Source organism: Aythya ferina (assembly GCF_964211825.1).
Source record: "Aythya ferina genome assembly, chromosome: 2".
Taxonomy (NCBI): Eukaryota; Metazoa; Chordata; class Aves; order Anseriformes; family Anatidae; genus Aythya; species Aythya ferina.
Genome location: NC_140297.1, coordinates 44,590,689 through 44,610,884, shown reverse-complemented (window position 1 = coordinate 44,610,884; position 20,196 = coordinate 44,590,689). Strand labels below are relative to the sequence as shown.

The 20,196-nt window shown below is 44.7% G+C and overlaps 2 protein-coding genes and 1 long non-coding RNA gene across 8 annotated transcripts in view; 1 reads left to right on the top strand and 2 right to left on the bottom strand.

Annotated features, from left to right (window-relative positions):
* NOD1 (nucleotide binding oligomerization domain containing 1) overlaps nt 1-12,342 on the bottom strand; it is a 30,010-nt gene extending 17,668 nt beyond the window's left edge. For 2 of the 6 annotated variants that reach the window (XM_084511700.1, XM_084511704.1), the window contains exons 1-6: nt 10,914-11,969; nt 9,719-9,814; nt 6,816-7,154; nt 4,881-5,055; nt 2,433-4,236; nt 605-688 (exon numbers count right to left, since the gene is read on the bottom strand). In XM_084511700.1, the coding sequence (XP_084367826.1) occupies nt 605-688; nt 2,433-4,236; nt 4,881-5,055; nt 6,816-7,031 (2,279 nt within the window). In that variant the 5' untranslated portion in view covers nt 7,032-7,154; nt 9,719-9,814; nt 10,914-11,969. Of the gene's footprint in view, nt 1-604; nt 689-2,432; nt 4,237-4,880; nt 5,056-6,815; nt 7,155-9,718; nt 9,815-10,913; nt 11,971-12,269 lie in introns of those variants that run through there. The other 4 variants (XM_084511701.1, XR_014690502.1, XM_084511703.1 and 1 more) reach the window with 4 other exon arrangements.
* A 33-nt stretch (nt 12,343-12,375) lies between these two features.
* On the top strand, nt 12,376-13,882 carry LOC311433016. The gene is made up of 2 exons (XR_014690504.1): nt 12,376-12,803; nt 12,872-13,882. It is a non-coding gene; the product is annotated as an uncharacterized lncRNA (long non-coding RNA).
* On the bottom strand, nt 12,796-18,182 carry GGCT (gamma-glutamylcyclotransferase). The gene is made up of 4 exons (XM_084511711.1): nt 18,044-18,182; nt 16,775-16,920; nt 15,923-16,058; nt 12,796-14,197 (listed from the first exon to the last, which is right to left on the bottom strand). The coding sequence occupies exons 1-4, from the start codon at nt 18,137-18,139 to the stop codon at nt 14,048-14,050; spliced, it is 528 nt and encodes a 175-aa protein (XP_084367837.1). The 5' UTR covers nt 18,140-18,182; the 3' UTR covers nt 12,796-14,047.
* Between the last annotated feature and the right edge of the window lie 2,014 nt (nt 18,183-20,196).

The following is a 20,196-nucleotide window of genomic DNA, read 5'->3' as shown; positions in this document are numbered from 1 at the left end:
AAAGCACGCAGAGCATCAATCTTTTTTGTACGGCCCTGTACACATGCACAATTGCTTGTATTTCTATTTTGATACACAGTTAATATTGTGAAGGGCTAGATATAAAATACAAGAGACCAGGCTGTAAATCATGGAAAAATATGTATATAATTTTTTAAATGCACGGTCTCCTCAAGCAAATAAATCTTCCCTTTATTCCCGTGTCAGTACGGAAATAACACCACATAAGTCTGAAGAAAAAGAAAACACCAGCAGAATGTATTTTCATTTTTTAAAATGTCATAAAATCCCCTTGCAAATATTACTGAAGATCAGATACCTGAGCAGATGTACTTACAGTAAGGCAATGGAACAAGGAGGTAATTCTTGGTATCCACGCTCACTTCTCAAAAAATCATTTTCATTTAGCCTCTTATCCAAGAGTGGGAAGCCAGAGCTAACAGGCCTACCAGCTTTAACTTGATTAAGAATTAAAGTTTTAAAAAAAATGCTACTTTATATGTTAAAAAAGGAGGTGTCTTTGGTTCCCACCCCACCAATGCTGTGTCAGCACTGCAGTTTTATTTTCCAGTATCAATACCTCGTGCTCCCGGTTGGTACGTACCCCAAGAAAGTCACAATTTTGTACTTGGAGAGTTCTTCATATAATATCCTTACTCCATGATCTGTGATTTGATTTACACTGAGCCTGGGATGAGAGGAAAGAAAAGAGAGTTTGAATCAACAGGGATTACATGTCTTCATCCCCCATGAGTTAAGGGATGACTGGAGGTCTGTGCAGTCCCCTCTGACATTTCAATAGGTTCTTAAATCAATAATCAAATAAGTTCTATTAAAATCAATTAAGGCAGATGTGAACTCAGTTTTACATGGTTCACTTCAGAAAAAAAAAGAAAACAAAAAGCCCCCGAACACCAAGGCAGCGTTCTGGAAGCTGCCCATAGGCCTGAAAACCATAAAAAGCGGTAAGTCAGAAACCAGAGACAAACACCTCATCTTCTTCCCGTGCTTAGTGATTGCAGAAATTCCCCTTGACACGAGCAACAACAAGCTTTCCAGCCCACTCTTGCAACCTTCTCTCTGGGTACCTAGTTAAAGCCAGGCGTCTTGAAAGGCACAGCACTTTCAGGCTCCACTGACTAAAGGTTGTGAAAAGCTCTGGCCAGGAAATGGAACCGCAGTCCCAGAGGCATGCTAGATGCTTCCAATTTATTGGCCCAATTACATGCAAAACAAATCAATGTCAGTCACTCACAGAATGAAAATATATGTATTTTTTAAAAACTCCTGAAGCTTTTTCACTGTTGCTAAAGGGACGTGTTCCTGTGAGACATTCCAATTCTGATGAATCGTTAAGCTCTTGGAAACCTTTCATTTCTAATGACCGAGTTCTGTAGGACAGGAGAAGTCCCACCATCAGAAAAGCCACCAAGACAACAAGGTGGGTGCCTAACAGTCCAGTGTGGTGCTGCAGACAGCGCTGAGCTCCCCCTGAGCATCACTTGCTTTGATCTAGTTCTAGAAGATTTATAGAGGGAAAAAAAATAAAGGCAGAGCAAAGCCAAGCAAGAGTCATCAATCCTTTTGTTAAAAATAAAATAAAATAAAATCTCGTGAGGCTGAAGGAGCTTCAAAAAATAAATGCTTGAAGTTCCTGTTTTTCTGCACCTGACTATTTGGACAAATAAGGTCCAGCTACATTACACAACCTCAGCAGGTGGAACAACGTGGCCTGTGATGTTAGAGGTGGAATGAGTTTGCCCCAATCACAGCAGCTCTTGTCCCCCCTCCACCTCACCTCAGGGAAATCCCACAACTAGCACTTCAGCCACCTCCTTTCATGAAGTACTGCATGTTAGCTTTTATTCTGTGAAAGCCAGACACCTTGGCAGGATGTAAAAGCAAGACATTCGCAGCATTTGGTCGTGGGTTACTGTGAATGGCAGATTCGCTCTCACCCTGTATGTCCAAGGGCAGAGACGGGCTCAGGCAAACTTCAGACAAAGGAGGAAGAATTTCTGTTTCCTTTCATCTCCCTTAAGCACTTTCTCCTATAAAAATCCTCTTCTGAGAACAAAAAAGTTTGTGATAGAGCTACCTAAACCTAGAGATGTAAACAGTCCTGGCTTCTACGGACTTCTTACCACCTTTTCTGTTCGAGTTTCCAAATTCACTCACCCCTGCTCCTGCCACTGACTGAACAAATATTTCATGAGACCTGAAAGTGGCAGAGCGGGGGGTAATCAAACCTCTAATCCAAATCATGCTGCGTGGGGCTATTTCCAGGGTTTGGTCTCTGCTTTGAAGGCCAACTGCACTTTAATTTCCAGCAGCAGTGAGAATTCTGTTTCTCCACTTTGAAGATCACCTCCTGCAGCCCCGCTGCCAGTGGAATGAAGGCTGAGGAGGAACCAGCTCGTACAAACTCCTACCTGATCACGGCAAGCTTGCTGAAACAGGGCAGCAGCTGCTTTATTCCGTAGTCGTTGATGTTGTTGTTGTCCAGATCCAGAGCCAGGCGCTTCTGGAGGTGGTGCACGACAAAGGAAATGGCGCTGCAGTCAGCGGAGTAGGCATTGCAGTACGTCAGCTTGATGTAGTTGGCGTGCATGCGTTTGGCAGCCAGCTTCCCCACCTTCTCGCTCTGAGTCTCATAAAGGCACCTCAGCATCCAGACAAAGTTTGGCTGGACCTGAATCTGATTGTAGTTTAGGAGCCTGGACCGAGTGAGGCCCTTCAGGTGGGATTTCATGCTCTCCCCGAGGTAGGTGATGAGGGTCTTTCTCTTCCTCTTAATGACCGCAGGCAAAACTAAATGCCTGAAGAGCTTCTGCTTGGATCTGGAAAGCAGGCCACAGAGAAAAAGGTTGGTGAAATGGAAGTGCTCGTTGTTTCGGAAAGGATCCTCCCCTGCCAGCTGTTTCTTCAGCCAAGGGATGTGAAGGCAAGTAGGCTGGGCAGTCTCCGTGGAAGAGCATTCGTTGAAAAACTGCAGTATCTCCTTGGTGCCCACTCTCTCTTCGATAACCAGGAACAAAGCTGTGAAAAAAGACTGAAGGGTTAAGTGCAAGAACTCATAAGTGGACTGACTGTCACAGCCGGTATAACCTTTGACTGTCCTGAGAAAACCCAGCTGCAAATCTTCTTCAGAGATGTTTGCTGCCGTGACCTCCTCCTGCTCGAAGATGAAGAAGGAGTTCCCCATCCCTCTGTAGGCAATTTTACCCAAGGCTAGCAGGGTTTCCTTTCTTGCCTTGAACATCTCTGCTTGATTCCTGGTGTTGCTCTTCAGCAAACTTGTTTTCAGAGACCGGTTCAGGTGGACCTCAATCATGAGCAGAAACACGTCTGTCAACGTAACAGAACAGTCTGGCAGTTCGTGGCTGTCATACATGGAGCGGAAGTGTTCATAGCATTTAAAGATAATCCAGCAAAATAAAGGCACCGAGCACAAACTGCAGAGATTGGGGTTGGCTTCCAGCTGGTTCAACACCAGTGCTCGCTGCCCCTCGTCTTTGAAAAACATGGCAGTGTATTCCTTCAGGTTACTGCTGGAGAAGCCACGGAGCAAGACTTTCTTCCTTATGATGTTCCTTTGGATCTCAGTTCCCGTCCGTGCCGTAAGAACTTTCTTGGATCCCTTCAGAAGCTTTCCTCGGAGCAGGCTTACCAGCAGCACCAGGGGGTGGCTGGGCTCGTCGGGTGAACACATCTCGGGAACGCTGCTGAGATCAAAGTTGGAATAGATCTCATCAAAGCCATCGAAGGTGAAAAGAACCGTATGAGGGAACTGCAAGATGTGACGGAACACCTCCGCGGGGTCCTGGTCTGGGTAGCAATTATATTTGAAGAGCAAGTCTTTCAAACACACGGCTTCGTCTTCCTTAAAGCAACTAAACATCCTACATCGGAAACGGAAGAAAAATTTGGCCCCTATGTCCAACTGTTTCCTGGCCCACAGGCTTTGTATCTTCTGCAGCAAGATCGATTTTCCAATTCCTGCATCGCCGAAGACATAAATCGTCTCTCCGTCTTCATTAATTAGCCCGACTGCATCGTCAAAAAGGGCTTCTAATTGACACACTTCACCTAGGCTCTCGTTGGTAAAACTGACCAGCTCCATAACGCTGTTAGAGTAAGTTTCTTCAAGCAGCATCTCTTCCCTCTGAGCATACGACATAACGAACTTGGAGTCTCGTCCCAGCTCATATCTGAGCTTCTGGCAATACCTGCTAACTGAAAAGACAGGGAAGTGTTATTAAAAAGCCCGTTGCGTATGATGACCCGCCTCTGTGGGAGCTGTGAGGGGCAATAAGTTAAAATAATTCTTCTGTAAAATCAGTTCTTTGGCAGACTGATGCTATGGATTTGGGCCACCATCATTAGTCTCTTGGAAAAATCAGAGATTTGCTAATGACCTTGCTAATGAAAGAGGTAACGAGTAAGTCACCATCTCCTGAAAACCAGTACTGACTCCAAGACGCTGCACTACATTACGAGGCTTCCGTCTTTCAGCTGAGACTCGAAGTCAAGCCCTTGAACCTTTGTTAAAGATTTGTCTCTGCAAAGGCAGAGGGTTTTGGTCACAGATTGGTTTTGGCATCTGCCTTTTCCCCCTGTTTATATACTACCTGTTACTTCTATCGGGTAGGTGGTCACTCTTCCCTAACTTGTTTGGTAATTTTTATTATTGCAAACAGCAAGCACGTCCTTTAGAAAGCAGGCATCTCAAAAGATCTTTGTTAGGCTGACACAGAAAATGAAAATCCTAGCTATTGTGCAATGTTGCACTGGGTTTTTATTGCAACAGAAGCTTTACTGGCAAAGTAATTCTTGTATGGGGCAGACCTAACGAAAGGGATATGGATGCACGGCCTTACCTGGATCTGTATTTACCACAGGTCTGCTACAAATATTCTCCGAAGGCTCATAAGCTATTTCATCCAGCCAAGGCTGAAGTTCATAGTAAGCATCAGTGACTTTCTGTAGGACACGGATGAAATATTCCGAAACTTCTTCTCCCTTGCTTTGGACCAAGTCTAGGATTTTGCGAACCTGAAGAAACAACACGTGGAAGATCGTTGATGCATACTGATGACTGTTGTACTGCTGGGCTGCTTTAGGATCCCTTTTGGACTGGGACAAGATCCTGAAATCAAAACTGGTGCTTGAAGAACTTGAATTCAAAATCTAGCTCTGAATTTCAACCATCAAAACCCTCACTTTCTGTCTGTATTGGGATGTTGCAAGAAAGTCAGCTCTGCAGATTAAGGTCCCAACTTTTAGCTAAATCATATGCTAAAAAAAAAAAAAAAACAACAAACAACGTGGATAAATACTTCTCCTCAACATGGAAACTAAAAGATTAGCTCAGCCTGGCTGAGTATATTTTAAATCCTAGGCTGGTTAAAACAAAAAAGATGGAGGGGTTTTCTCAGTGCCCTAAGTTAATTTCTCTTATTTGTAGATATTCCGGTCACTTTTAGATTTACCTCTGGATCCTGCTAGATCCAGAGTGGGGCAGGCAGAATCTCTCTCTGGATCTTAATGCAGATCCAAAAAACCTGCAATTCCTTCTTTTAGCACAGCAACTCACTACAGCAAGCTGTCTCTGTACAATTTACTTGTTGCCTGCAAGTGTTACTGAAGCTAATGGCTACCAAACAGTGTCTGGAGCAGCTCAAGGTGAATCCTTCCAAAGGCAAACCAGAGCCTGATCTCTGTGCAACCAGCACAAGGCAACCCCAGTACCGAATCCTCCTCAGGACAGAGCAATCCTTTTGGGGTTCAATTTAAATGTTTGGATCCTCTTCTTGCTGAGAATGAATCAAGAATTCAGTTCAAGCAAGGGGTTTCTAGAGACTATGGCCTTGTGTGAGTAAAGCAGGGCGAGTTACACGGGACACAGCAAAATCATGGTATTTTTTTTGACATTTTGTGTGCTCTGAAAAACAACTTTAACCCTTCCAGACAAGCTCCCACAGAGTCCAGTTCACTTACTGTTGTGGCCTGCTCCCTGTCTCTGCTTAGAGTCCTGGTGCACAGCCTCCCCCTCAGCTTTGTTACAACAAGCATGTATATTATGCTGAACAAAAAGAAAAGGGGATGATGGTGCAGTGTGCATTTATTCAGCTTTGACCTTGCACACAGTGAGCACTGTGTTAGCGTCTCAGCTCGCCAGCAAGAACGATTATTTTATGAAAATCTGCACTGTTAGGCAAGTCCAAGCTCTCTGAATTCTTTACGGTTTGCCTGCCCCTAATTGTGACACTATTCTGAAGCTGCACAACTGGTCGGGGAATGAGGAGTTTGTTTTGGGTCACGACTCACAGAGCAACTGTGCACACCTGATGATTTTCTCCTATCAAAAGAACAGGAATTAATTTTTCCTCCTGATGCCCACAGATGAATTCCAAACCCCAACGTGCCAGGATATATCAGTTTCACAAACATTTACCACGTCCAAACATTTCCTAAAGTAAATTTTCCTTAAAATACTCTATATTATAATGAAGGCTCGTGTGCAGCAAGCTGCACTGACAGCCACGGTGGCCACCTCTTTATCCGAGGACAAAGCTGCAGCTGGGGACACAGAGCAGCAATTACCAACCTGCTCATTTTGGCAGCTGCCAGCAGGCTTACGAGCAGTGCCAGCAGGGCTGGAAAGAGATGTGGTGGAGATGCTTGTCCAGAAGGAACGGGGTGGGGAGTCTCCAAAATAACAAAGATTGGGAAAGACATCAAGCCCGTAAAACCCAACAGTAAAGTAGAAAGTAACAGAAAGTTCAGGTTGGCTAGTGAAATGAAAACAATACCTTGTCTGCTTGAGTTGGAAACTGAACAACAATCTCGGCGTCCTCGGTGGAGAAGTACTCATTGTAAAGCAAGTTGTCGATCAAACACTGCGTGTTTCGGATCTTACTGACCAGAAGCTCTCGGTAGATCTTCAGCAAAGCAATGCAGGACGGCGGGCTTGCTGCTGGAGGTTTTTCCACGGAAATCTCCCAGTTAGCACAAAGTTGGCCTTCCATAGTCGAGACAGCAAGAAGCTGCTCCGTCTAGCCTCATCTTCGGCAAGCTGGCGGTCTGCAGTGAGGAGTCAGCTCGGGGTTAGCTTCAGGGAAACGGGCGATCTGTCCTTCACGTTACCGAGCCTGAAAAAGTAAATTGCACAGAGCCTCAATGTAAACATTATCCTGAGCAGATACATCCTGCAGGTAGCCATCACAGAGTAATTCCAGCCTCTGCAAAACACCACTGACAACTTTATCCCAAAAAAAACCCACACCCTGTTATCTTCCTCATGTACTTCCAGACATTTATTCAGCTTTTGGAAAAGAAACAAACCAAAAACTGCTGCAGGCAGTCTCCCCTGTAATATAAACACTACGGTGCAGCTTGCCTCAAACAACAACGCTTGCATCTGCTTTAACTGCCCATTCCTCGTGCATAATTGAATATTTTTATTAGCTTTTCGTGTTTCAACAGACAAAGCAGGGCATCTGTCCAAAAGCAGCTCGACAAGGAAATAAAGGGGAATCAAATTCTATTTCGTAGCAATTAATTCTGTAGGAGGAATTAATTTCTACTAGCAATTCCCTTTGTCTTCGGTCGCAACGAAAGCCTCTGTGTAAAATTTTGCCAGGAGGGCGACTGTCCTCAGAAGTGAAGCTTTGTGAACTCTCCGACAGCCCTGGCTGAAGGAAAGCAAAGCACATCCCCGGCACAACTGTCTGGGGTCGCAGCCAACCCCAAAACGGCAGAGCTCTTTCAGCCAAACGCGACGTGACCCAGTGAGCTGGCTTTCCGACCACGAGTGAGTGACTGCATCTGCTCAGACAGATCAGCCCTGCAGTGCACCACGCGCATGACCCAGCGGATCGAGTGGCTGACTCCTGAGTCACCCCGCTGCCTAGGAGCCACGCAGGCACATCCCTTCCTTTAAGAAAACTCATTTCAGAACTGAACTCCATCACCGAGACCAAACAAATGTTGAAAACATCGTTTCCTCCAGAGCTTTTGCAAGTTAAAGAGATCGAGTTGCCTCTAAAACACAGGCAACACAGACACTAGCACTTTTCTTTCAAGCCACTGCACCCACCCAACATCTCCTGCTTGCTTTGGTTGCTCTAGGACCACCTTATCCTAAAGCACATTTTCTTCCTAGTTTGGGAGGGCTAAGGCAAACGTCCAGGAGCCCGTAACACTGGACCAAGTGCTGCCACGGGTACAAAATAAAGAGAAATATTGTCTTTACTCTTTCAGATCCATCCATAAAGAAGGGGTTTTTTTTAAAAAAAAGACAAAAACATGGAAAACATGGAAAGTTCAGATGGTCTGAAACATGCGTGCCCCCCATTTGAGTGAGTCTATGTCAGCAGAGAACATGGTTGCTGTTGGAAGGGGTTGGCATATGGATGCTGCAAGACAGTGGAGAAACGAGAGGATTCAGAAAAGCATTTAAGGTGAAGGCAAGCAGCAGGGGAGAAAGAGAGAAAAAGCACAAAGGCAGAACGGGGAAGATACAGCTGGCAATATTAAATCCGCGCACAATGACGTACTCAGTGATATTTTCTGTAGTAATATTAACTTCAGGATTAAAAAAAAAAGAAAGAAAAAAAAGAAAAAAAAAAAAGATATTCAGTATTGGAGAAAACAGTAACTTTCACCGGTATCTTTTATAAGAAAAATGGAAAATTTCCACCATCCCCAGACAAAGAAAATGTCACGTCAGATGAAGAGCTGAGCGCCTGAAGTTAGAACAGCCCTATCTCCTGGCACAGGCAGCTAATAGCAAGGCAGGTACCTGCATGTTTGTAACAAAGTGGATCGGCTACATGAGGAAACTTCGGGTCCTACCCAGACTAAAGCAAACACATAAATGTTTTACAGTAGCTGGTTTAGGTGCAGCAGCACCTACAGGTCCTTGTCAGTGTGGGAATGTGCTTAGTTTTTCAGAAAAACTCTCCACAGGACTCGGACATGCACAGTTTTGCTTTGCTAGCTTCAGGTTTTTGAAGCAGGAGACCAACGTGCTGACACTATGAGGTATCAGACTTATCTGCAAGTCTATCGTCTCCTTCTGGAAAGAGTCCCAGCTTCCACGGTGCTTTACAATGGCCTCTTTGAGTGATGGATCACAGGGTTACAACATACTGAGTCTCCCCTTACAAGGTTCTGTTAGCTTTATAATGCTGGCTTACACAGCTAGCATGTTTAAAGGTAAACGCTTATGTGGCTTAGAAATCTATGTTGAAAGCAACCACTTGCTAGACCACAGAGCATGTACAATGTTTTCTTTCTTATCTCAGGCACTCCAGCTGCTGGATCCAATTCCCATGCATCAGTCGTGGGGATGCTGGAAGAAAAGGCTGAGGCATACATTCATGTGGGGGCACCTCCGTGCACTAAGGTCTAAAAACATCCTCTGTTGAGAACTGCTGCCTCATTTAACAGCCATTCCATTTCTGAAAGGCCTAATGAATGAAATCGTTTCTAAAAGCCACCCTGAGCTTCTTACAGTCCTTTTTAAGGTATCACTAAGTTACGATAAAGAGAGATCTAACAGAGATGCTAACAGCAACAGCTGAAGATGAGCAGTGAGGTTTGTACAAAGGGCACACACATGGGGAGGAACAGAAAGATTTGCCTGCTCTGTAAAGCACCTGAACCAGCAGACCACCTAAGAAGGAAGGGAGAGAGGCAAGAACAGTGATACCTGGGCAAAGCAGGAGCCTGGTATAGGGGGACAAGGAGACAGACACATATGGGGCAAAGCTTCATATCTGGGAACAGAATGGGCTTCTTGTTCCTGCTGGGAAAAAGAAAAAATAAAGGTTTACTCGAGAGGCTGCCAATGATGCTGTAGAGGAAATTAAGTGAGCCTCTTTGAGAACAGCTTCAGCCGAGTGGAGAGGACAGAAAACAGACTATCAGGAATTAAAAGGAGCCAGAGAGCAGAGTGCTCACCCATCAATTGCAAAAGCAAATGAGACAGAAGACAGTCTTGGCCAAATGAAGCATCAGTGGGGACTGAAGCGATGTGAGAAGCAACAGCAACACTAGCAAGGGCTGCTTATCACAGGCCTGCAAAACTGAGAGTAACAAAGAGGAAGCAAGATGGGGATCAGGCCAGGAATAAAGAGGGAAATGAAAAAGGGAAATGAAATTCGTCATAGTAAGAGATACAGCAGAAGTATCAGTGCTCACAGCAAAGTTTTATGTCAATAACCTGCAGCAGTGCCGATAGCTTCCGAGAAAAGGTATTGGCACTTTTATTTAGTGGCTCTTCTGACTTCCCTCTGTTTAAACTCTCGGCATTGCACAAGCATATATAGTTATATTTCCTGGCCCTGCCCTTCTCATATCCTCTTTTCTCGAAGATTGCCTGCTTTCCTTCTAACAAAACCGCTGTGCCTGTTCAATTTCCAGTGCCGCAAGTCCTCTGGCAGCGAAGAATACTCTGTTTTACTGGTAGGAGCAACATTTATCACAAAAAGGTCTTACTCAATGTAAATGCTGTGTATAGAGGGGCTGAAGGGTCTTAAAGAGTATCTAAAAAGAATTCTGCATTTGGGTAAACTTAATAATTAACTCCTTATTGAGCTCGCTGCTCCCAAGGAGATTGTGTAGGAAGAAGCAGCAAAGACAATACAAGGAACAAATTAATTAGGAGCTGTCCTTCGAAGCAGCTAATTTAAGACCAGACAAGTGTATTTCTAAAGAGCTGAAAACTCAGTCAATAGAAAGTTTCTTCTGTAGTTATCAAAACGACTATTTTGTAGTATTCAAAGTGTGGTTACTCTTAGGAGGTGGCTCTACGAAAACAGTGCCCCCTTTCACAAGAAAATCTGAGCCCTTTGAGTCTTCGAGTCAGCTTTGTCTCCTGAGAAAAGCTGTCCTACAGTGCTCACCATCCCAGTGCAGGGTCGTTACAGCAAAGGGAGAACTGGAGATCCTGGCATGCTTTTTCATTAATTGCTGTAATCTTGACTCAGTCAGGCCAGTCCAAACTCAAGTACTTGCTACCACTGGGAGAAACAGAAAACAGACTGCTTATCCACATCTTATTTCATCCGTGTCATAACTTTTTTGAACATAGCAAATACACAAGAACTTATTTCCACACAGCGTTAATTTCAGAGTTGTTTCTGATTGAAACCTCACCTTTAAAAGAAGCTTAACTATTTTACGGGGTACGAGAACAGTAAAACCGTGCAGATGTTAGAAGCAAATGGGCATGTATACTACATGGAAAGTCTGCATGTTTTGACAAGAAGTGATGTAATTCATTTATTTCCCAGAGGTAAGGAAAAACACCCTTTATTTTTATAGCACAAATGGTGCATTTCTGGAGGTTGCAGAGAGTCCCTGTACTGATCTTAAAATGATAATCTGTATCCATGAGTTAAAACCCATTAATCATACTCCCATTTACAACTATCATAATCAATGCTACAGAATATCAATACATGTCCTGGGAGCCATACATTAACATCACACTAGTGTAAATCCATTACAATTCTTGTGGTTTTGGGGTCACTGAGATCAGCACCTTTCAGTGATTTCCCCCCCCCCCCCCTTTACGCTTTGACTTATTAGTGTAAGCTTTTATTGCCCCTTCTAGTTGTTTGAAGAGCAACAGGTAATAAAGAACACGTAAGAAATAATTTCTAACTCCATCTGGTAACCTGACAAGCTTTTGCTTAAAAGGCAGAGGCTTTTAAAGAAATATTTATATCCTTCACGAGTTTTGCTGCTGCATTTCCCAACAGCACACTTTTAAACAAATGGAGCTTTAGCTACCAGGCTTGGAGTCCCTGGTACCAAGTCCTTCCAAAAAAGATGCTATGGGGCTCCCTGAAAACTCCTTTATGGCATGTTTCAGGAAAAAGATTTAATAAACAAGAAGGAGGCACGATTTGGCAGGACACTGCGGGTGCTCCGACACCAAGGTGCGGGCGTGGCAGACCCCCCCACATCCTCCTGCGAGCAGCTCCCACCTCCCCCGCTCGTTTTTAAGCTTATTTTTGCCTCAACTGGGCAAAACAGCGAGGCCTAAACGACTCCCGTGTGAGTCAGCGGGACTCACAGCCCTTCGGGCAGCTCTGCGGCAAGCAAAAAGCTTTCTAATTATCCCCCCTCCCTCCCCTGCGCCGCCCCCCATCACCCGCCGCGACATGGCGGCCGCCCCCACAGGGGGCGCGGGGAGGGAGCGATGCCGCCGGCGGCGCCGAGCCCCCTTTCCCCTCTCCGTCCCCTGCACTCACCACGGCGAGCCGGGACGGAGGGCAGGCAGGGAGGAGCGGTGCTTCCCCCGCCCCCGGCCCGCCTGAGGCGGCTCCCGCCCCGCACACGGTGCCCCCTCCCCGGCCAGAAGCGGCTCCTCCCCGCACGGCCATGGCCGGAGGCTGCTTCTCCCTCACAGCCATCGCCGTGCCTCCCGCTGGCTTCTCAGGGAGGGAGGAGGCTTTCACCGTCCCCCCAAGTTCCCCCTTTTCCTCAGCAGCAGGCATAAAGTATCCCTCCTAACTCCCTCCAGGTGTTTACTTTCCCTTTGCTTCTTGCAACAGTAAAATACCCCCTCAAAAGTGCCCAAGGAGCCTGGTGAGGACACAGTAGAACAAGTGGTTGTGGCATCGAGGAGCTGAGCTTCATACGCTTTTACCTCTTAATACTGCATTTTCACTTATTAAAAGTGCAAAGAGAATGAAATTGTCAGGTACAGTTCCACATCGTCAGCTCCAGCTTATGTAAGTGACACATTCTTGAAGCACGCATTGAATAGGCATGGGAGAGGTTTGGTAATTGCAATTTTATTTACTCCAATCTCAGATTGTGCTAATATAGAAAGTATCATGTTTTGCTTTAGAGTTGTGGTGCCCAACTCCAGGAACAGACATATGACATGACGACAGTAACTATAGATCCCTGGCAGAAGTTTACAGAAGACAAAATATGCAGAGAAGACATGGTAAGTTTATTACTTTCTCATTTCTCCATCTAAGCAGTCACACAGTGACACTGGATATACCTTACAGTACAGAAAATAAACCAAAGTTCAGTTGTTTCACATGTTCCAGGTTGTCTGTTTTTCCCTGTCCCCCAAGACTAACTATAGGGGTTGCCAAGTACCGTAAAGATTGGTAAGTACTGTAAACCTTACAAGTGCTTCCAGTTTTGTAGGAAATTGTCACAGCTGTGGAAAAAAAGGCTGAGTCTGTTAATCTGTGATTTAACAGACAAAACATGCTAAGATGAGTTCACAGAAGTCTTGCTGATTTCTCTGGACTTTAGACCAAATCCTAGAAAAGTACCAAGACAGTTAAAGTAATTTTTAAAACCTCGAATATCTAAAATGTTTTCTTTAAAATCTGCTGGTTGTACTTCACTAGTACACCTATGCTGATTATCAGCTATAGAAAGAGGGAGGCTGTTCTACTTTGAATAAGTTTCTCTACTGAATGCAATCTTCAGGCCTGCGTTGCCTTTCAGGCTAACACTTAAAAACATGGAGCTAGTTAATAGAAGAGGAATATTTTTACCTATGTAAATGGGGACTCCACAGCTTCAGACAGGTTGGGCTTTAAGACCATTACAAGAAGCAGCGAAGAAAAAAAGTTTAGTATTGCTTTAGCGTTGAGTCTACCTTACACTCTAGTAAGTCTTTGAAATTCTTGGTAATTTAAGAACAAAGGGCCTGATCCCGCAGCCCTTATTCCTTAGAAGGTAACAGATGCCAAAACCTAGGAAGATGACCTTTTTCTTTTAAAAAAGTCTGTAAACATAGTGTAAGTTTGTGTGCAGAGCTCCATGAGAGTTACAGAAAGATAATTTACAAGTCTGCAAAAGCTTCAGCGTGTACTTAAGCTATACATACAAAGCAAAGAAGTTATCAGTTTGTCTTCAGATGGCAAATTATGTCTAACAGCTTCCTGTAGATGCACAGCAAACTCAGATTTTCTTGATAAACAAAGAAACCGCTGATCAGCACAGTGAGAAGAAGGATCCAAATCAAGGTGAATGGCCAAGCAAGTGCAGAGGTATTCTATGCAAAATTTGCTTTACTTGCTTTAAGAGCAGCTTCAATTTCTTCAAAGATTGGTACTGGTCCTGCATAGTTATTAGTTTCAATAGCTTCTAATTTCTTTTGATATTCAGTTGGCAAGCCGTTCTGTTTCGCACCCATGCAGATAACCTATAGTCAAAAGGGGAAAAAAAAAAAAAAAAGAGTCAATAATAATGTTAGGAGGGATAGATCCCTCCAAACATTTAGTCATACAGAAAGGACCAAGAGAAAAACAGGTACCACCAAGGGAGACCCCTAAGATTTTGAAATGCTGCCAAAGTGCCCCAGACACAATTAACTTGCCAATTCAGTCATTCGGATCAAATCCAAAGCACAACAGTGAATACCTAAACAGGTTATAGGAGTAATAGAAACAGATACTTAGCTTAGTGAAAACAGATTCCTTAGAGTTTGTTACTGCAGCTTTCCTTCTACATACCCCAAACCCTCAAGTTTTAGTGCAAGAGAACCTAAGTGACAGGGAGAGGAAAAGAGGAGGCTGTAGGAGCCAAGGCTTGAAAGAAGCACTAGCAAGTTGCCAAATAGAAACGAAGAAAGATAAATACAGAGACTTTAAAAGCTGACACCAGTGTAAATATTCTTTCACACATTCAACAACCAGGAAATGCAAGGATGTGGTGTCTGGAAGGGATAAACTTTGCCACAAAAAGTACCTTGCAGTAGATGAATGTAGCTCATTGTGTACAGATACCTGTACTAAATTTTTAGACCTCTTGTCTGGTTAACTTAGGTTAAACAAATAACCCAGGGCAGGGTGGGGGGAGAAAAAGAGAACTACAAACCAACGCTGGCAACAGCGGGAGAGAATGTTTAACTAGATAAAGTTGCCAATATTGGAAGTCTGCTCTCACGGCATCCTAGTGAGAGCTCACATGCAGCAGCAGTTTCCACGTACTAATTCCTTGAAAAACCCTAAAGATCTGTTTTGACAGGAAGCAGCAAAGCTTGCTTTCTAAGCAAGCTTTCTCTTAAGAAATCCTGCAGCAGCAAGCCTTCACTATGCTCCTGGAAGCTGATTTGTGGGAGCTGAGAGAGGAACATGGGATTTCACAGGCTCAAGCCCCGTTTCTTTGCTTTTGGCCAACCTGTTACAGCGATGTCTGCCTGCAGTTGCTAGTAACTGCATAATTCACAGTTCCAGACACGCAGCCGTGCCACCTGAGGCTAGTCCTGCATCAGATCTCACAGGCTAAGCAGGTCAGGCCTGCTCCGTGACTGGGCCGTGTGTGTCTCTACAGAGTCAGTGAGTTGCAGAACGGTGTTGAAACACTTCTGCCTCCCCAGCTGTCAAGTGAGAACCCTGCAGTGCCTTACAGTGGTGCTAGAGATCCTGTGAATCTACTGATCTGGTAAAAAGAGGCAGGTGGACTCGTGCATTTGAAGATAGTAAGATAATTTATAAGGCAATAGGAATAACCCATGTCCTTAGGACTACAAGCCAGGTGCTGTATGCTCCCCACAGAAGCTTCCCTCTGTCCTTTCAGTGGAGTGCATTAATTTTTCATTCCCAAACAGAGAATTGCTGCATGTATGGAAAGGAGCTGGCATCCTTCAGAAATCCTGGTGTCAGTCATAACTAATTCATGAGTTAAACAGAGGCTTCATGTGTAGCAGAACTAAAGCAGAAAATAAAACTGATTTAGTGGATCTTTACGAGCTGGCAGTCCTCAGTAAGCAAGCATCATTACACTAGTAGATTGCACAAGGATGAAGTTACACCTCTACATTAGAATTACTCATGCCTTTTATCTACCGAAAATAAGGTCCTTATTAAACAGGCCAGAAGTACTGCATTACGTGTTTCTGTTCATTCTCTCCAGACGCAACACCTACCTTTTTATACTGGGGAGAAGGGGGACCACGGACGTAGTCCCTCATCTGGTAGCTTCGGCAGGTCAGAACCTTTCCTGCTGGAGTGTGGACGTTAACTTCTATTGGGACATAAATTCCATCTGCAACTCCCTCTTGCCTGCAAAGGACATATATTCCTTTCACGGTCAATAATTGAGGCACGGGTAAAAGGCATCTTACATCTTTCAAACTGTGCAATTAAACCTGTACATTTAACATAACAGAATTCAGGGCAGAACACTCATCTTCATGGTTAAATGACTTACAGAAAAATAATTAAAGCAAAACATATTCTGGTACTTTTTGTGCTAACTGCTTTCACAGCCAAAAATAAGCTTCTAAAATTGAATTCACCATTTCAGCAATGTAAGAAAGATGACCAGCAGCTAACTTGCAAGACCAGAGAGTACCGCTTGTGAATTAGGTACTGTGCAAGTCTTGTAATCTACACAAGAAATCCAACCAAGGTTATCAGAATTAATAAGTACTCCTGTGTGGAGCCAGGAGTTGGACTCGATGATCCTTGTGGAATCCTTCCAGCTTGGGATAGCCTATGATTCTACTATCATTACAAAAGGAAAAAACAAAAGCAAAATGAAAAAACAAAAAACACTAAATTAGCTTTTGCTTGAAAACAAGGCACTTTTAATCTCAAATATTTTAGAAGCTGATAAATGCATTATAGAGAGAAATTCACATATTAAAATCCTGTGTCTTCTTGATCCCAGCAAAAGCTTCCACCCTGCTTTTTACAAAAAGCAAGCAAACAAACAACACTACTACTTTTGAACTGCTCTCTAAAGTAACAGAAAACAGCAAAGTTAAGTCACCTACTTATCCAGTGAACTTAAATTGCTAGTGTTCATTTTCCACACTACTCCCCATACTTCGTCTCCAGGGCTCTGAACAATGGTAGCTGTACCTCCATGCCAGACGGGACTTGTCCTGCCTTGATGATGGCCAAAATCAAGCTTAAAGTCCTGCAAATGAAACCAATGCAGAAAAATCAATTTCCACTTATGATACGGGTTGGTGGCTATCCTTGACAAGAAGGGGGCACCTACGGCAGAGCCTACAAGAAGTCAGCTGGAGCCATAGAAGGAAGAACTCAGAGTCACGCAGCCAGGATCTGATCCAGCTTCAGCTCATGAGGTTTTGGTGCTGTTCTAAGATGTAAATGCTACCATGACAGGTCCAGGAAAATGGTGATGATAAGCCTCCAAAATGGTAAGCCTTTTCCTCACATGCTAATAGAAGTGCCCAGGCACACAATACCATCCTGTGTATTTTCCAGTGTTATATGCCATCTCCTCGCTCAACTGGAACACTTTTGGGTATTTTTAAGTCAAGGTATATGCCTCTTTCAGTAAGCTTATTCAAGTGCTGCAAGTCAAAACATTGCTTTCAAAATCAAGTATTTCTTTTTCATATAAGCAATACCAAATATTATCATACAGGCAAAATACAGTAACTTGTTCTTGCATTTTTCCAGTATAATTTCATGTCTGACTTCAGAGAGGCCCAGTTTCCTTTCCAACTTGTACACCTTTCACTAGCTGTAGAGGAGGGGAAGAAAAAAGCCTGAAGGAAGACTACCTGATCGATAACAACAACAAACCAAAAAGCTGGCAAAGGCAGAAGTCATTATAAAACCAAACAAAATAATAATAATAATAATACAACTACAAAACCTCACAGCTTTGCTTACTTCTGTTCATCCCCTTTTTAAGCTGTAAGAAAAACTTTGATTTGAAACACACGCCTCCTGCATACATTAACATATTTGCTTTCTGACATGTTACCTTCTTGTGACCTGCCCTAACACATACGGGAAAAGGCTGCAGAAATTGAGCAACTGGAGGCTTACAAAAAAAAAAACAAACGGAGGCTTTGCAGTCTATTTTCACGTTATTAAGCCTCCAACCACCAAGACTACAGTATCCAACCCCTGACCCAACACCAACCAGCCCTCCACTAACCCACACCACCCAGCTCTACACCTAAACCTCTTTTCAACACCTCCAGCGATGCTGCCTCCACCCTGGGCAGCCCACCCCAACACCCCCAGACCCCTCCCCAGACCCCCCAGCCGTCCCCCCGCACCGGCAGCCTGGCGGTGCCGCAGGGCGCGGCGGCGGAGCCGAGCAGCAGGCGCTCCCGCAGCAGGTTGCTGCCATAGGCGAAGTACAGCGCCTCCATCGCGCCCGCGGGACGCTCCCCCTCCCCCCGCCCCGCCGGCCACGCCCATTTCCCCGCCCTAACCACGCCCGTTTTTCGCCTTGGCCACGCCCGTTTTTTACTTTGGCCACGCCCACCCCCGCGCAGCCCGGCCCTGCTATTGGCTGCCCGCCCGCGCGGGGGTGACGTCGCCGTGGGTTGGGAGGGGAGGGGATGCGGGGGGGGGGCGCCGCCATTTTGGGGCGGTGCTGGGGAGGGAGGGAGGGAAGGGGGGGGGGCTACAGGGGTCATTGTAAAAATTGCAATTCCTCATTAAATGCATTAAACGAAAAGCGTGGTTCTGAGCCTTCCTGTCCAGCAGTTTTCCATTTATTTTATTTATTTATTGTTTTCCCCTAAGCAGTATTAAATAGGGATAAGTCGCCTTAGAGCGCTGCGTTCGGCTCTGGGGTCCCGGCACAAGAAGGACGTGGGCTTAACTATGACAAGTCCGGAGGAGGGCACAGGGGTGCTCAGAGCTGGAGCTGCTCTCCTATATGGACAGGCTGAGGGCGTTGGGGTTGTTCAGCCTGGAGAAGAGAAGGCTTCAGGGAGATCCTATAGTGGTCTTCCAGTGCCTAAAGGGGGCTACAGGACAGCTGGGGAGGGACTCTGTCAGGGGGTGTAGGGATAGGATGAGGGGTAATGGCTTTAAACTAAAAGAGGGTATGTTTAGATTAGATACCAGAAAAAAAAAAAAAAAAAAAAAAATCTTCACTCTGAGGGTGGTGAGGCACTGGCACAGGCTGCCCAGTGAAGCTGTGGGTGCCCCATCCCTGGAGGTGTTCGAGGCCAGGTTGGATGGGGTTTTGGGCAACCTGGTCTGCTGGGAGGTGTCCCTGCTTACTCTGAACTCTGCATAGAGATACCTGCCTCCGTCTTCTGCCAGTAGCATCAGGAATGCTGATTTCAACCAGACATGACAGAAAGCAAAGCGGTTTCGAAGTCACTAACTTTCTGCTGGGTTTCAAGAAAACAGGCAGAGATGGCTGTGATACCTGTCCTTCAGAAAAGGCTGCTGTGTGAGCGCAGCTGTGGGACAGCACACATCCCAGTGGAAGAGCTTGCTGTGAGCCTCCTGGCTTCATCCACCCCATAGTTCTGCCTCGGGGAGCGTCCCTGGAGGACACCAGGTTCCCCACACACTAGTGCTTGCTGAACAACCCCTAAGGTTTTGTGTAGGAATAGTGTAGGAATAGTGTAGGAATTGTAGTGATGCATGTAGCAATTTTCACTTTTTAATCTCAAAATGATGTTCAAAAAACAAAAAAACACCAGCCTTTCATAACACTTTTTAACAAGGAGTCTTTCATAACACTTTTTAGATTATTGGAACCTGAAATTCTGTACAAAAATGCTATTTCCCCAACACCTAGTTTTTCAACAGCAGTTCCAATGATTTTTTATTCAAATAGCACATATATTTTTGAACAAAAAGAAACAGTTTTCTCCTAAATCTTGTGTTCTTTTTAATGCTATTCAAATCTAGGCATGAGAGTTACAAATGAAGTCAGATGACTGACAAAACGAGGAGGCTGTCCCCGAGCTTTTGGCTGGATTTGTGCGCAGTTAGCAAAATTACAGTCAAACATACAGAGGGAAAATCAATTTAAAACACTGCCACATGCAATTCTAAGTATTTAATCACTCAGGAAGGTATTTCCAAAGAGGTCTATTGAGGTTTCCAGTTTTTTACAGTATGTAATGAATATTGAGCCTTCTCTAGAGTGAAGGAGCAGTGGCAGGAGCAGGGTTCTGTTGTGCATGGTAAAAGTTGATCTTGCCTATTTTAGATATAACATACTGCTAATTCTGATGCTATTGAAGTAAACCCTAGATTTATAGTGTTTAATTTTTAATTAATTGAATGAGTCGATCAATTTGCACTTGTGAAGCCCATTTCTTCCCCCGCACACAGCCCACAGCAGCATGGAAACGTCACGTTTAGCCTGTCAGCTATTCATAAGGGTGACGGATGGCAGAGCTGAATTGGAAGGGCCAACACTGAGGGTATGGGACAGTGCTTTTTCCCCATGAGA